At 46.6% G+C, this 14,667-nt stretch overlaps 1 protein-coding gene across 3 annotated transcripts in view; it reads right to left on the bottom strand.

Annotated features, from left to right (window-relative positions):
* LOC140199837 (glutamate-rich protein 6-like) overlaps window positions 1-14,667 on the bottom strand; it is an 87,746-nt gene that overhangs the window by 17,664 nt on the left and 55,415 nt on the right. For all 3 annotated transcript variants that reach the window (XM_072262343.1, XM_072262341.1, XM_072262342.1), the window contains one exon: window positions 8,250-8,314. In XM_072262343.1, the coding sequence (XP_072118444.1) occupies window positions 8,250-8,314 (65 nt within the window). The remainder of the gene's footprint in view (window positions 1-8,249; window positions 8,315-14,667) is intronic.

The raw sequence follows: 14,667 nt of genomic DNA, 5'->3' as shown, positions 1-14,667 counted from the left end.
TAAATAATGTAGACAGATAGATACTGTAGAGAGGTACATAGATACTGTAGAGACATAGATATACTGTAGATAGACAGATAGATACTGTAGGTAGACAGATACTGTAGAGAGATAGATAGACAAGTAGATACTGTAGATAGACAGGTAGGTACTGTAGATAGAGAGATAAATACTGTAGATAGATACGTTTATAGATATCCACGGTCTGGGAGCATCTCGGGCCGTTGGAAACTGGATGTGGTTGGCAGATTCTGCGGTCTGGAGACAAGCAATCTTCTGATCCTTCCTGGAAGCAAGGAAGACAAAGAACTGGCGGTGGAAGGCAAGGACCCAGTGAAGATTGAAATGTTGTTGAAGTCAAGGGCAAGCGTAGGAGAGAGGGGCTCGAAGCTGTGACAGGGCCACCAAGTGGTCAGTGGATGTGGCTCACTTGGATTTTCAGTAAGCCTCTGACAAGATGTTGCACAAAGAGTTTGCTAAACAAGAGCCCATGGAATTACAGGAAAGATGGATAGAAGACTGGCTGACTGGCAGAAGGCAAAGAGAGAGAATAAAAGGGGTTGGCTGCTGATGACTAGTGGTGTTCCTGCGGGAGTCAACGCTGGGACCCCTGCGTGAGTCAGCACTGGGTCTGCTACGGGAGACAGCATTGGGTCCCCTGCGGGAGTCAGCGCTGGGACCCCTGCGTGAGTCAGCGTCGGGTCTCCAACGGGAGTCAGCGTCGGGTCTCCAACGGGAGTCAGCGTCGGGTCTCCAACAGGAGTCAGCGTCGGGTCCCCTGCGGGAGTCAGCGCTGGGACCCCTGCGTGAGTCAGCACTGGGACCCCTGCGTGAGTCAGCGTCGGGTCTCCAACGGGAGTCAGCGTCGGGTCCCCTGCGGGAGTCAGCACTGGGACCCCTGCGTGAGTCAGCGTCGGGTCTCCAACGGGAGTCAGCGTCGGGTCCCCTGCGGGAGTCAGCGCTGGGACCCCTGCGTGAGTCAGCGTCGGGTCTCCAACAGGAGTCAGCGCTGGGACCCCTGCGTGAGTCAGCACTGGGACCCCTGCGTGAGTCAGCACTGGGACCCCTGCGTGAGTCAGCACTGGGTCTGCTACGGGAGACAGCATCGGGTCCCCTGCGGGAGTCAGCGCTGGGACCCCTGCGTGAGTCAGCGTCGGGTCTCCAACGGGAGTCAGCGTCGGGTCTCCAACAGGAGTCAGCGCTGGGACCCCTGCGTGAGTCAGCGCTGGGACCCCTGCATGAGTCAGCACTGGGACCCCTGCATGAGTCAGCACTGGGTCCGCTACGGGAGTCAGCGTCGGGTCTCCTGCGGGAGTCAGCACTGGGACCCCTGCGTGAGTCAGCGTCGGGTCTCCAACGAGAGTCAGCGTCGGGTCCCCTGCGGGAGTCAGCACTGGGACCCCTGCGTGAGTCAGCGTCGGGTCTCCAACGAGAGTCAGCGTCGGGTCCCCTGCGGGAGTCAGCGCTGGGACTGCTACGGGAGTCAGCGTCGGGTCCCCTGCGGGAGTCAGCACAGGGACGCCTGCGTGAGTCAGCACTGGGTCTGCTACGGGAGTCAGCATTGGGTCCCCTGCAGGAGTCAGCGCTGGGATCCCTGCGTGAGTCAGCGTCGGGTCCCCTGCGGGAGTCAGCACAGGGACCCCTGCGTGAGTCAGCACTGGGTCTGCTACAGGAGTCAGCGTCAGGTCCCCTGCGGGAGTCAGCGCTGGGACTGCTACGGGAGTCAGCATTGGGTCCCCTGCAGGAGTCAGCGCTGGGATCCCTGCGTGAGTCAGCGTCGGGTCCCCTGCGGGAGTCAGCACAGGGACCCCTGCGTGAGTCAGCACTGGGTCTGCTACAGGAGTCAGCGTCAGGTCCCCTGCGGGAGTCAGCGCTGGGACTGCTACGGGAGTCAGCATTGGGTCCCCTGCGGGAGTCAGCGTCGGGTCCCCTACGGGAGTCAGCGTCGGGTCCCCTACGGGAGTTAGTGCTGACTGGATCCACTACTTTTCACATAACTGTTTTTTCACGTTGTATGTCAATGATTTGGATGACGGAATTGACAGCTTTGTGGCAAAGTTTGCAGACGACACAAAGGTAGGTGGAGGGTCAGGTAGTGTTGAGGAAGCAAAGCGTCTTCAAGGGGACTTGGATGGGTTGGGAGAACGGGCAAATGAAGTGTCAGATGAAATACAGTGTAGGAAAGTGTATGGTCATGCAGTTTGATTGAAGGAATAAAGGCATGTACTATTTTCTAAACCAGGAGCAAATTCAGAAGTCGGAGGTGCGAAGGGACTCGTGAGTCCCAGTGCAGGATTCCCTAAAGGTTAACTTGCTGGTTTTGTCAGAGATAGGAAAGGCAGATGCAATGTTGGCATTCATCTCCAGAGTACTAGAATATAAAAGAAAGGATGTAATGCTGAGGCTGGGTAAGGCATCGGTCAATCAGTATTTGCAGTATCGTGGGCAGTTTTGGGCTCCATATCTCAGCAAGGATGTGTTAGCATTGGAGGTCTATGAGCATGGTCCCTGGAAGGAAAGAGTTAATGTATCCAGGCTCTGGGCCCGACCGCTGGAGTTTAGAAGAATGAGGGGGAATCTCATTGAATCCCACTGAAAATTGAGAGGTCTGGATAGAGTGGACGTCGGTAGCATGTTTCCCTGGTAGAGGAGCCCAGCAAGAGAGAGCAAAGCCTCAGGATAGAAGGAGATTCAATGGAGAGAGTGGTGAATCTGGGAAATTCATAGCCACAGGTGGCCCTGGAGGCCAAGTCATTGGGTATATATAAAGCAGAGTCGATAGGTTCTTGTTTAGTAAAGATGTCAAAGGTTATGGGGAGAGGTCAGGAGAATGGGGTTACAGGAAAAAATAAATCAGCCATGATGGAATACAGGAGCAGACGTGACGGGCCGAAAGTCTCATTCTGCTCATGTGTCCTATGGCCTTGTTGTCTATTCCTTCTGTTTCTTCATTCTCCAACTGTGGGTAAACAACTGTGTGTTTACCCTACAAGCCAAAGTTCGAGTTTATTGTCATTCAAACGTACACATGTGCACCACCAAATGAAGCAACGTTCTCTGGACCAAAGTGCACAACACAGTACGTATAACTCACACACAACAATTAACAAATAATCAGGTGCATTTGCAACACAAATTAGAAAGTAAACGGTATAATGCTACTGGTGTTTCATGCGTGATGAGACCTGGCTGTTGCAGGGTGTTCAGTAGTCTTATGGCGGGGGAGTTGGGAAGAAACTGTTTCCCATCCTAACAGTTCTTGCCCTGATGCTCCAGACCTCCTGCCTGATGGTAGGGGGTCGAAGAGATTGTTGGACAGATGGGAGGGGTCACTGACAACCTTTGCCACTCATGGTTTTATATCCCTCAAAAAGATCACTCCGCATTCTCCCATCCTCGAATGATTAAAACCCTTGCTCAACCTCTCTCCGTAACTCAGTTGCTCAAGCCCCAATGACATCTTCATAGATCTCCTCTGCACTCTTTCCAGCTTAATTTTCTTCGGTGGTTGAACAGGGCACGACTGCGCAAGCGCATGTAAGTCGGACCCTGAGGCAGCGGGAGTGTTTAAATGCGAGAAGATTAACGGAGCGGGCGATGTTGTAGCGGGCGACAGAGTAGAGGGAGACAGAGTAGGAAGGCTTTGGCTCCTGAGGCTTCGGCGAGCAGAGGCTGAGGAAGAGCTTCACTCCATGTGAGGTAAGGCCGGGTAAGTTCCTTTAATAAATCTAATTACCTTAAGAGTAGGTAATGGAGGCAGCAGTTAGGGCAGTTGAGTGCTCTGTTTGCAGTACGTGGGAAGTCAGGGCGAGCACAATCGTCCCTGATGACTACACCTGCGAAAAGTGCATCCAGCTGCAGCTTCTGACAAACCGAGTTAGGGAACTGGAGCTGGAGCTGGATGAACTTCCGATCATTCGGGAGGCAGAGGCAGAAATAGAGAGGAGTTACGGGGAGATAGTCACCCCTAAGAGTCAGGAGACAGGTAGCTGGGTGACTGTCAGGAGAGGGAAGGGGAATAGGCAGAAAGAGCAGAGCACCCCTGTGGCCGTTCCCACCAATAATAAGTACATCGTTTTGGATGCTGTTGATGGGGGCGACCTACCAGGGACAAGTTACAGTGGTTGTACCTCTGGCACCGAGACTGGACCCTCAGCTCAGAAGGGAAGAAGGGAAGGAGGGAAAAGAGGAGAGCAGTAGTGATAGGGGATTTGATAGTTAGGGGGACAGATAAGAGGTTCTGTGGAAGAGATCAAGAATTCCTGGTGCCAAGGTCTGCGATATCCCGGATCGAGTTCTCAGTATTCTCAAGAGGGAGAGTGAGCAGCTGGATGTTGTGGTCCATGTAGGGACCAATGACGTGGGTAGGAAGAGTGAGGAGGTCCTGAAAGGCGAGTTTAGGGAGTTAGGTGCCAAGTTAAAGGACAGGACCTCCAGGATAGCAATCTCAGGATTGCTACCAGTGCCACGTGCAGGCGGGTTTAGAAATAGTAAGATAGCGCAGGTCAACACGTGGCTGAAGATATGGTGCAGGAGGGAGGGCTTCAGATTTATAGATAATTGGGCAGTTTTCCAGGGAAGGTGGGACCTGTTCTGGTGGGACGGTTTACATCTGAACTGGAGGGGGACAAATATTCTTGCAGGTAGGTTTGCTAGAGAGACTCCCGTGGATTTAAACTAGATACAAGGGGGGAGGGGAACCAGAGTGTAGGAACAGATATAGGGGAGAAGGAAGAAAAAGAAAATAGTAAAGTTGTTTGCACCGTTAGTGATAAACAGAGAGTAAGAGGTGGAAAATTTCTTTAATGCATTTATTTTAATGCTAGGAGCATTGTAAGAAAGGTGGATGAGCTTAGAGTATGGATTGATACCTGGAAGTATGATATTGTAGCTATTAGTGAAACATGGTTGCAGGAGGGTGTGATTGGCAACTAAATATTCCTGGATTTTGTTGCTTCAGGTGTGATAGAATCGGAGGGACAAGAAGGGGAGGTGTTGCATTGCTTGTCAGAGAAAATATTACAGTGGTGCTCTGGCAGGATAGATTAGAGGGCTCATCTAGGGAGGCTATTTGGGTGGAAGTGAGGAATGGGAAAGGTGTAGTAACACTTATAGGGGTGTATTATAGACCACCTAATGGGGAGTGAGAATTGGAGGAGCAAATTTATAAGGAGATAGCAGATATTTGTAGTAAGCACGAGGTTGTAGGAGATTTTAATTTTCCACAAATTGACAGCCCATTCTGTAAAAGGGCTGGTTGGTTTGGAGTTTGTAAAATGTGTGCAAGATAGTTTTTTGCAGTAATACATAGAGGTACCAACTAGAGAAGGGGCAGTGTTGGATCTCCTGTTAGGGAATGAGATAGGGCAGGTGACGGAGGTATGTGTTGGGGAGCATTTCGGGTCCAGTGATCACAATGCCATTAGTTTCAATATAATTATGGAGAAGGATAGGTCTGGACCCAGGATTGAGATTTTTGATTGGAGAAAGGCTAACTTTGAGGAGATGCAAAAGGATTTAGAAGGAGTAGATTGGGACAAATTGTTTTATGGGAAGGAGGTAACAGAGAAATGGAGGTCATTTAAAGGTGAAATTTTGAGGGTACAGAGTCTTTATGTTCCTGTTAGGTTGAAAGGAAAGGTTAAAAGTTTGAGAGAGCCATGGTTTTCAAGGGATATTGGAAACTTGGTTTGGAAAAAGAGAGATATCTACAATAAATATAGGCAGCATGGAGTAAATGAGGCGCTTGAGGAATATAAAGAATGTAAAAGGAATCTTAAGAAAGAAATTAGAAAAGCTAAAAGAAGATACGAGGTTGCTTTGGCAAGTAAGGCGAAAATAAATCCAAAGGGTTTCTACAGTTATATTAATGGCAAAAGGATAGTGAGGGATAAAATTGGTCCCTAGGAGAATCAGAGTGGACAGCTATATGTAGAACCAAAAGAGATGGGGGAGGTTTTGAACAATTTCTTTTCTTCAGTATTCACTAATGAGAAGGATATTGAATTGTGTAAGGTAGGGGAAACAGGTAGGGAAGTTATGGAAACTATGATGATTAAAGAAGAGGAAGTACTGGCGCTTTTAAGGAATATAAAAGTGGATAAGTCTCCAGGTCCTGACAGGATATTCCCTCGGACCTTGAGGGAAATTAGTGTAGAAATAGCAGGGGCTCTGACAGAAATATTTCAAATGTCATTAGAAACAGGGATGGTGCCAGAGGATTGTCGTATTGCTCATGTTGTTCCATTGTTTAAAAAGGGTTCTAAGAGTAAACCTAGCAATTATTGGCCTGTGAGTTTGACGTCAGTGGTGGGTAAATTGATGGAAAGTATTCTTAGAGATGGTATATATATTTATCTAGATAGACAGGGTCTGATTAGGAACAGTCAACATGGATTTGTGCGTGGAAGGTCATGTTTCACAAATCTTATTGAATTTTTTGAAGAGGTTACTAGGAAAGTTGACGAGGGTAAAGCGGTGGATGTTGTCTATATGGACTTTAGTAAGGCCTTTGACAAGGTTCCACACAGAAGGTTAGTTAGGAAGGTTCAATCGTTAGGTATTAATATTGAGGTAATAAAATGAATTCAGCAGTGGCTGGATGGGAGATGCCAGAGAGTGGTGGTTGATAACTGTTTGTCAGATTGGAGGCCGTTGACTAGTGGTGTGCCTCAGGGATCTGTACTGGGTCCAATGTTGTTTGTCATATATATTAATGATCTGGATGATGGGGTGGTAAATTGGATTAGTAAGTATGCAGATGATACTAAGGTAGGTGGCGGGGTTGTGGATAATGAAATAGGTTTTCAAAGCTTGCAGAGAGATTTAGGCCAGTTAGAAAAGTGGGCTGAAAGATGGCAGATGGAGTTTAATGCTGATAAATGTGAGGTGCTACATTTTGGTAGGACTAATCAAAATAGGACATACATGGTAAATGGTAGGGCATTGAAGAATGCAGTAGGATCTAGGAATAATGGTGCATAGTTCCTAGAAGTTGTTATCTCATGTGGATAGGGTGGTGAAGAAAACTTTTGGTATGCTGGCCTTTATAAATCAGAGCATTGAGTATAGGAGTTGGGATGTAATGTTAAAGTTGTGCAAGGCATTGGTAAGGCCAAATTTGGAGTATTGTGTACAGTTCTGGTCACCAAATTATAGGAAAGATGTCAACAGAATAGAGGGAGTACAAAGAAGATTTACTAGAATGTTACCTGGATTTCAGCACCTAAGTTACAGAGAAAGGTTGAACAAGTTGGGTCTTTATTCTTTGGAGCGTAGAGGTTGAGGGGGGGCTTGATAGAGGTATTTAAAATTATGGGGGGGATAGATAGAGTTGACGTGGATAGGCTTTTTCCATTGAGAATAGGGGAGATTCAAACAAGAGGACATGAGTTGAGAGTTAGGGGGCAAAAATATACGGGTAACATGAGGGGGAACTTCTTTACTCAGAGAGAGGTAGCTGTGTGGGAGGAGCTTCCAGCAGAAGTGGTAGAGGCAGGTTCGATATTGTCATTTAAAGTAAAATTGGATAGGTATATGGACAGGAAAGGAATGGAGGGTTATGGGCTGAGCGCAGGTTGGTGGGACTAGGTGAGAGTGACCATTTGGCATGGACTAGAAGGGCCAAGTTGGCCTATTTCCGTGTTGTAATTGTTATATGGTTAATAGCATCTTTCCTACAGCAGGGTGACCAACACCGAACACCATGTTCCAATGCAGCCTCACCAATGGCTTGTAAAACCTTAGTCTGCTCTTGTAGCCCACTTCAACCAAAGTAAACTTCATGAGCTCTGTGCTTTATAACTCTCAGCTATCTCCATCGAATTTTAATTGGATGGCTAGAAGTTAGCCTTAAAGTCCCTCTGTCTTGCTTTGAAGCATTCCCCCTAAACCCTGCAGTTAGGGTAGGAAACCTTTCCGTTTCCTATCCTAACTTCTCTTTCTGTGGTTAAATAGCAGACTTTTTTAACTTATGACAATGTGCAGGCCATAGGAAATGGTCAGCTGAATGGGATTAATTGTTAAGGCTTTTGAAAGAGCTGGCAAAAGCTCTATCCAGCTGTCCTGGGAAGATTCTATGATTTAAAATATACCGTTTGAAGCACCCAACTGAAAGAGTAGTATCGACCAGAAAGCAGAGGTACTGGTGTGATGGAGCCACCACTATCACTCAGCCTTCCTTCTCCTCTCACACTTCAGCTGGGTGTTAACACGTCACAGGCGCAGCTACAAGATTTCTTGTTACGTACTGAAAATAACTTTATCTCCGTGCATCACAGGGGCCATGTACATCCTCACTTCTGGATTTTTTATTCTGCAAACAACAGACAGATGCATAAAATTACTGACCGTTTTACAGAGAACTCCTCTCGTGCATCTCCTGCAAGTACAATGAAGACCATTTAAAATTAATTAGCCAGAGATCAGCCTGGATAGTGAATCAGTCAGCTTGTCACGGATTGAAACTGAAGGTGAAATTGCTACCTTATCAAAGGTATGACTTCATTGAGGTTTGAAAGTCACTTTCTGGGAACATTCAACAAATTTTACATTTTACCCTCTGGTGCTGTGTTCAACTATCAAATCTTTATAAGTAGCTCTTCAACAACCTGTGCCCGGCCCCTTTACTCATATAATGTAAACCGCTACCCCATAACCAAATCATTACCCCATCTCCATCTCCAAACCATCACCCCACCTCCAAACTGCTGCCCCATCTCCATCTCCAAACCACTGCCCCATCTCCATCTCCAGACCACTGCCCCATCTCCATCTCCAGACCACCAACCTCATCTCCATCTCCAAACCACCAACCCCACCTCCGTCTCCAAACCACCGCCCCATCTCCGTCTCCAAACCACCGCCCCAATTCCATCTCCAAACCACCGCCCCATCTCCATCTCCAAACCACCAACCCCACATCCATCTCCAAACCACCAACCCCACCTCCATCTCCAAACCACCGCCCCATCTCCATCTCCAAACCATTACCCTATCTGCAAACCATTACCCTATCTCCAAAGTCCTGAGAGGCTGTGGCTGCAGCTGCATGTTGGACCTCAAACCCAATGCAAGTACATGGTCTACCCAGCAGCAATGATCCCTGACCATCTGACCAATATACCAAGCAGTTCAAAGCCCTGGAGAGTTACACCAGTGTCAGCTTCCTCTCCCAGTCCAGCACCCCCAGGTCCCCATGACCGGTGTCCTACGGAGACAGTGGACACACTGGTAGTCACCTTCCATATGTCCCAAGAGTCTGTAAGATAGCAAACGTAACTCCATTCTTCAAGAAAGATAGGAGAGAGAAAACAAGGGACTAACATCAGTAGGCGGAAAAATGCTAGAACCTACTATTGAGGAAGCTTTGGGTATAAAAGTAGGATGGGGAAGAGTCAGCACGGAGCAGGACACAGGATACCAGAAAAACATATTGGGTCAGGCAGCATCTATGGAAAGAGACTGACAATCAATGTTTTATACCATAGTACCACAATACGACCAGGATTAGAAAATTCAACCTATTGAGCCCGCTCCACCATTCCACCATGGCTGATTTATTATCTCTCTCAACCCCACCCTCCTGCCTTCTCCCTGTAAACTTTTGACGCGCTGATTAATCTAGAACCTATCAACCTCTGCCTTAAATACACCCATTGACTTGGTCTGCACAGCCGTCTGTGGCAAATAATTCCACAGATTCAGCACCCTCTGGGATTTTTCCTCATCTCTGTTCTAAATGGACATCCCTCAAGTCTGAGGCTGTGCCCTCTGATCCTAGACTCCCCCACTTTGGGAAACATCCTCTCCATATCCACTCTATCCAGACCTTTCAATATTTGGTAGGTTTCAATGAAGATTCCCCTTCCCCATTCTTCTAAACTCCAGAGGGTTCAGGCACAGAGCCATCAAACGGTGCTCATGTTAATTCCCAGGATTATTCTCATGAGCCTCCTCTGGATGCCCTCTTTTCTTAGATAAGGGGCCCAAAACTGCTCACAATACAAGTGCAGTCTAACTCCTGTCTTATCAAGCCTCAGCATTACATTGTTGCTTTTGTATTCTAGCCCTTTCGAAATGATTGCTAACGTTGCACTTGCCTTCCTTACCACTGACACAATCTGCAAGCTAACTTGAGGACTCCCAAGTTCCTCTGCACCTCTGAATCTTGAATTTTTCCTCCCCATTTAGAAAATAGTCTGTGTCTTTATGCCTTCCCTGTATTATATTCCACCTGCCACTTCTTCACCCATTCCTCCAATCTGTCCAAGTCCTTCTGCACATTCCCTGCTCCCTCAACACCAGCTATCCCTCCATCTATCTTTGCATCATCCTCAAACTGGGTCACAAAACCATCAATTCCTTCATCCAAATCATGACATACAACGTGAAAAGAAGCAGTCCCAACACCAACCCCTGCGGAACACCCCTGGTCACAGGTATCTAAACAGAAAAGGCCTCTTGCCAGTTAGCCACTTTTCTACCCATGCCAGTATCTTTCCTGTAATGCCATGGGCTCTTCTTTTGTTAAGTCAAAGACTCTCTGAAAATCCAAGTACACAACATCCACCGACTCTCCTTTGTCTATTCTGCTTGTTATTTCCTCAAAGAATTCCAACAGATTTGTCAGGCAAGACTTCCCCCTGAGGAAGCCATGCTGACTTTGGCCTATTTTATTATTTGCCTACAAGGACCCCGCAACCTCATCCTCACTTATAGACTCCAACATCTTCTCAAGCACTGAAATCAGAGTAACTGGCCTGTAATTTCCTTCCTTCTACCCGAGATTCATCTTCTGCACAGACTGCCACGAAACAGAAAACAAAAGAACCCATTCAAAGAAAAACATCAAACTCCCCCCACCCCATGTGCAAAAAAACAAATGGCACTAACGGAAAAAAAAAATGAAAAACACAGAATATAAAACACAAAATGGAAAGGGTCAGGCATATTCAGTTCAGCTCAGCACTTAGTATCTGCAAAATCACTCAAAATAACAACAAAAAAAGGAGCAACTGAAACCAGAAACACATCATAATGTGAACTTCAGAGCCTAAACCACAAATCGCAGACCCAGAGCTTCGCACCATCCTCCGACAGCATTGAGGGTGAGAGAGAGACCATTTGAATGCAGGGACCTTCCTACAGGAGCAGTTGGGGGGGGAGGGGGAGGGAGAGGGAGGGGGAGAGAGAGACTGTCACACACAGACACCTCCCTCCAGTAGCCGTGAGCAAGAGGCTGGAAGATGGCGCTGAACACCCACTCAACTTCCTTGATGATTTCGTAAAAAGTAGAGTGATATTTTCAACTGTCCAGTCCTCAGGAACCATTCCAGAATCTACTGATTCTTGCAAGAGCATTACTAACGCCTCCACAATCTCTTCAGCTACTTCCTTCAGAACCCTGGAGTGTAATCCATCTGGTCCAGGTGACTTATTTACCTTCAGACCTTTCAGCTTCCCAAGTACCTTCTCCCTAGTAATAGCAACTACACTCACTCCTGTCCCCTGACATTCTCGCATTTCTGGCATTCTGCTCGTGCCTTCTGCAATGAAGACTGATGCAAAATACTTACTAAGTTCCTCTGCTATTTCTTTGTCCTCCAATACTGACTCTCCAGCATCATTTGCCAGCAGTCCATTATCACCCTCATCTCCTTTTACTCTTTATATATACGAAAAAACATTTTCCAGATATTCCAGAAAAAATGATTTTGTGTGTGTTGGTCAGATTTTCAGCATCTGCAGATTTCCTCTTGTTCATATTTAGAATGTTCATTTTGTCATACAGATCGGCTTGGTATGCCACATCTCAGCTGAGAAGTTCAATCTTGTTTCCCAAGCTCTTCTTGACTTTTGAACAAAAATTCAACAACGGTGTCAAAAAGATCAAGGAATCATTTTAAGCAATAGCCTTTTGACAGCCGACACATTTCAGTGTGAAGAAGCAAGGGTTCAAACTCTCCATCATTAACTTGGCATAACTGGTGAAATATTCTGCTATTTAATGGATGAGCTTTAATTTTGTTGATCACAGATATTACAAGAGTCACGCTTGAAAAAGGTCGCTGGCTGAGGTTTTTGGCTGCAAGATGTTGATGATGAATTACACAATGGATTGCAAACAGACATGGAATTTCTGTTGTCATAAATGCCACTGAACTGGCATGGCAACCTGTCATATATGGTGCTCTATCTATTCCACAAGAAATTGTGTTCCTAATCAAAATACTTTTATCCTCAATATACATTTCCAGCTCTTCGTAGATTAAACTCTCTGTTGATATTTGATTTTAACTTTTTACAAAAGAGAATCTCTTCATAAACTTTTCCATTTTTGATAAACCATACATATGCCATTAGCAATGCCTTGTTGTCTCGCACAGTTGACTCATCTAGCTGTATCCCAAATTCTGTTTTCTGCAGCTCTGTGCAGAGTTGATACTCAATGTCTTCGCTGATTTAGATTATGAGAACACTCAGTCCTCCTTTATTGTCATTTAGAAACGCATGCATGCATTAAGAAATGATACAATGTTCCTCCAGAGTGATATCATACAGAAACAGGACAAACCAAAGACTAACACTGACAGAACCACATAATTATAACATATAGTTACAGCAGTGCAAAGCAATACCATAATTTGATAAAGAACAGACCATGGGCACGGTAAAAAAAAAGTCTCAAAGTCCCGAGTCAATTGACTCCCGAGTCCCCGGTAGCAAGCGGCAAAGGAAGAAACACCCCGCCATAAACCTCCAAGCGCTAACAACTGCCACTGCATTGGAAGCAGCCGACAACAGCCGACACTGGGTCCGTCCTTCCGGAAACTTCGAGCCTCCGGCCAGCCCCTCCGATACAGGCTCCCGAGCGCCATCCTCTGCCGAGCGCCTTCAACATCGTCCCGGCTGCCGAAACATGCAAAGCCAAGTATTCGAGGCCTTCTCCTCCGGAGATTCCGGACCACACAGTAACAGCAGCAGCGAAGCAGGCATTTCAGAAGTTTCTCCAGATGTTCCTCTGTATTCTCAGGTCTGTCTCCATCAAATCAGAATTGTGCACAGTCCCCAACTTGACAAATAACAGACATCACCACCGGAGTGGCCGCGCGCGCTGCGTCACGCCGCCATCTTCTCCTCCTCCTCCTTTCGTCAATACAACGAGCTGCAGTTATTACTCAGAGGAATTAACTTTAAAACACTGGCATCCATTTTGAGAACAGTGGTGAGCACTTCTGATCCACACTTTGCTAGCTTTCCGGAAATGTTATCAGAAGCAATGAGGCCTCTATCAAGCTCACTTTTAGCTTTCTTGGCAAATGACTTGACTGTAGAACGCTTTTCAAATGCTTCTGTCATCTTCTGGAACTGAGTAATACCATAAGTAGCCTTTTCAGTGTCTTTTACGAAGTGTTCCTGCAATCTTGATGATTTCATGGCCTCATTAGACAGTACAGTATTACAAATGAGACTCGTAGGGTGTTGCTGATCTGACGGGAATGGAATAAGACCATACTCTGGGTGTGTAACTTTGTATTGGTGCACTTCCTGTAATTTCTGTTTCTTAGCAGGAACAGAATTCAAGGCTTCACTGCCTTCAGATTCAGGGATTGTGCTGTACTTATTTATCCATCATTAACAGGGCTAAATTAGAATAAAAATTGAACACAAACTTGGAATGCCTATTGGATGTTGACAACGGCAGCGAGTTGACACAGTCGGTCAGATCTCGTGTCTCAAGTTAGGGTGCCACTTAATGCCCCCCGCCGACTTCTATCTTACCTAACGCCTCCTTAGGACACATAACCCCCCACTGGGAATCAATGATCCACCTTATTCCTTATAAAGCGTCCATTCAAATACAACACCTTCAGCCCTGTATTCATCGCCCTTTTTGATCTTGGCTCCCTGTTACACTTTAGCTCATGCCACTGTCCTATCACCCGCCTGTGCTTCCCCACAGCCTCACTACACACTGCATCCAGGTGATAACCACCTGCCCAATACTCAGCCCTGTCACTCTGTTTCCCATCCCCCTCCCAAATTAGTTTCAATATTTAGGGTTGAAGCCCTTCATCTAGACCCAAAGTGTTAAACCTGTCCATTTTCCTTCAGAAAGGCCCACTGAGATCCCCCAGCATCTACAGTTTCTTGTGTGTCTAAGATTCAACGTGGACATTGTCAATATATTCTGTTTAGAAACATCTACTGTCTGACAAGTAGACAGGCAGTTGTGTATCCAGACTTTAATAAGGTCTTCAATATGGTGTTACATATCAGCCTATCAAAGAAAATTAAGGCACAGACTTGGAAATAATATATTGGTGTGGATTGACAGCTGGTTTATGATAGAAAATAGTAGAAATAAATGTTGTGCTCTTTGGTTGGGGAGCTGGGAGTCATGGGGGTGCTCTTGGGAAGTGGGAACCATGGGTACTATATCCAAATTTGCTGATGATACACAAAGTACATATTATTCCTTTAGGTTCTTATAGCCGGGGGTGGTGATGGGGACGAGCTCCCACTACCTGTTAAATGATGCGCGCCTCAAATAGCCCCCGACAACTCCTGGCCTCCACGGGTGGTTAAGCTACTAAGCCCAGTGGAACCACTTCTCCTGATAGGAGAAGGGGCAAAGGTGGGTTACTGGTGCCTTAAAACCAGTCT

This window comes from Mobula birostris, chromosome 6 (genome assembly GCF_030028105.1).
Source record: "Mobula birostris isolate sMobBir1 chromosome 6, sMobBir1.hap1, whole genome shotgun sequence".
Taxonomy (NCBI): domain Eukaryota; kingdom Metazoa; phylum Chordata; class Chondrichthyes; order Myliobatiformes; family Myliobatidae; genus Mobula; species Mobula birostris.
This window is presented reverse-complemented; position numbering and strand designations above follow the sequence as displayed.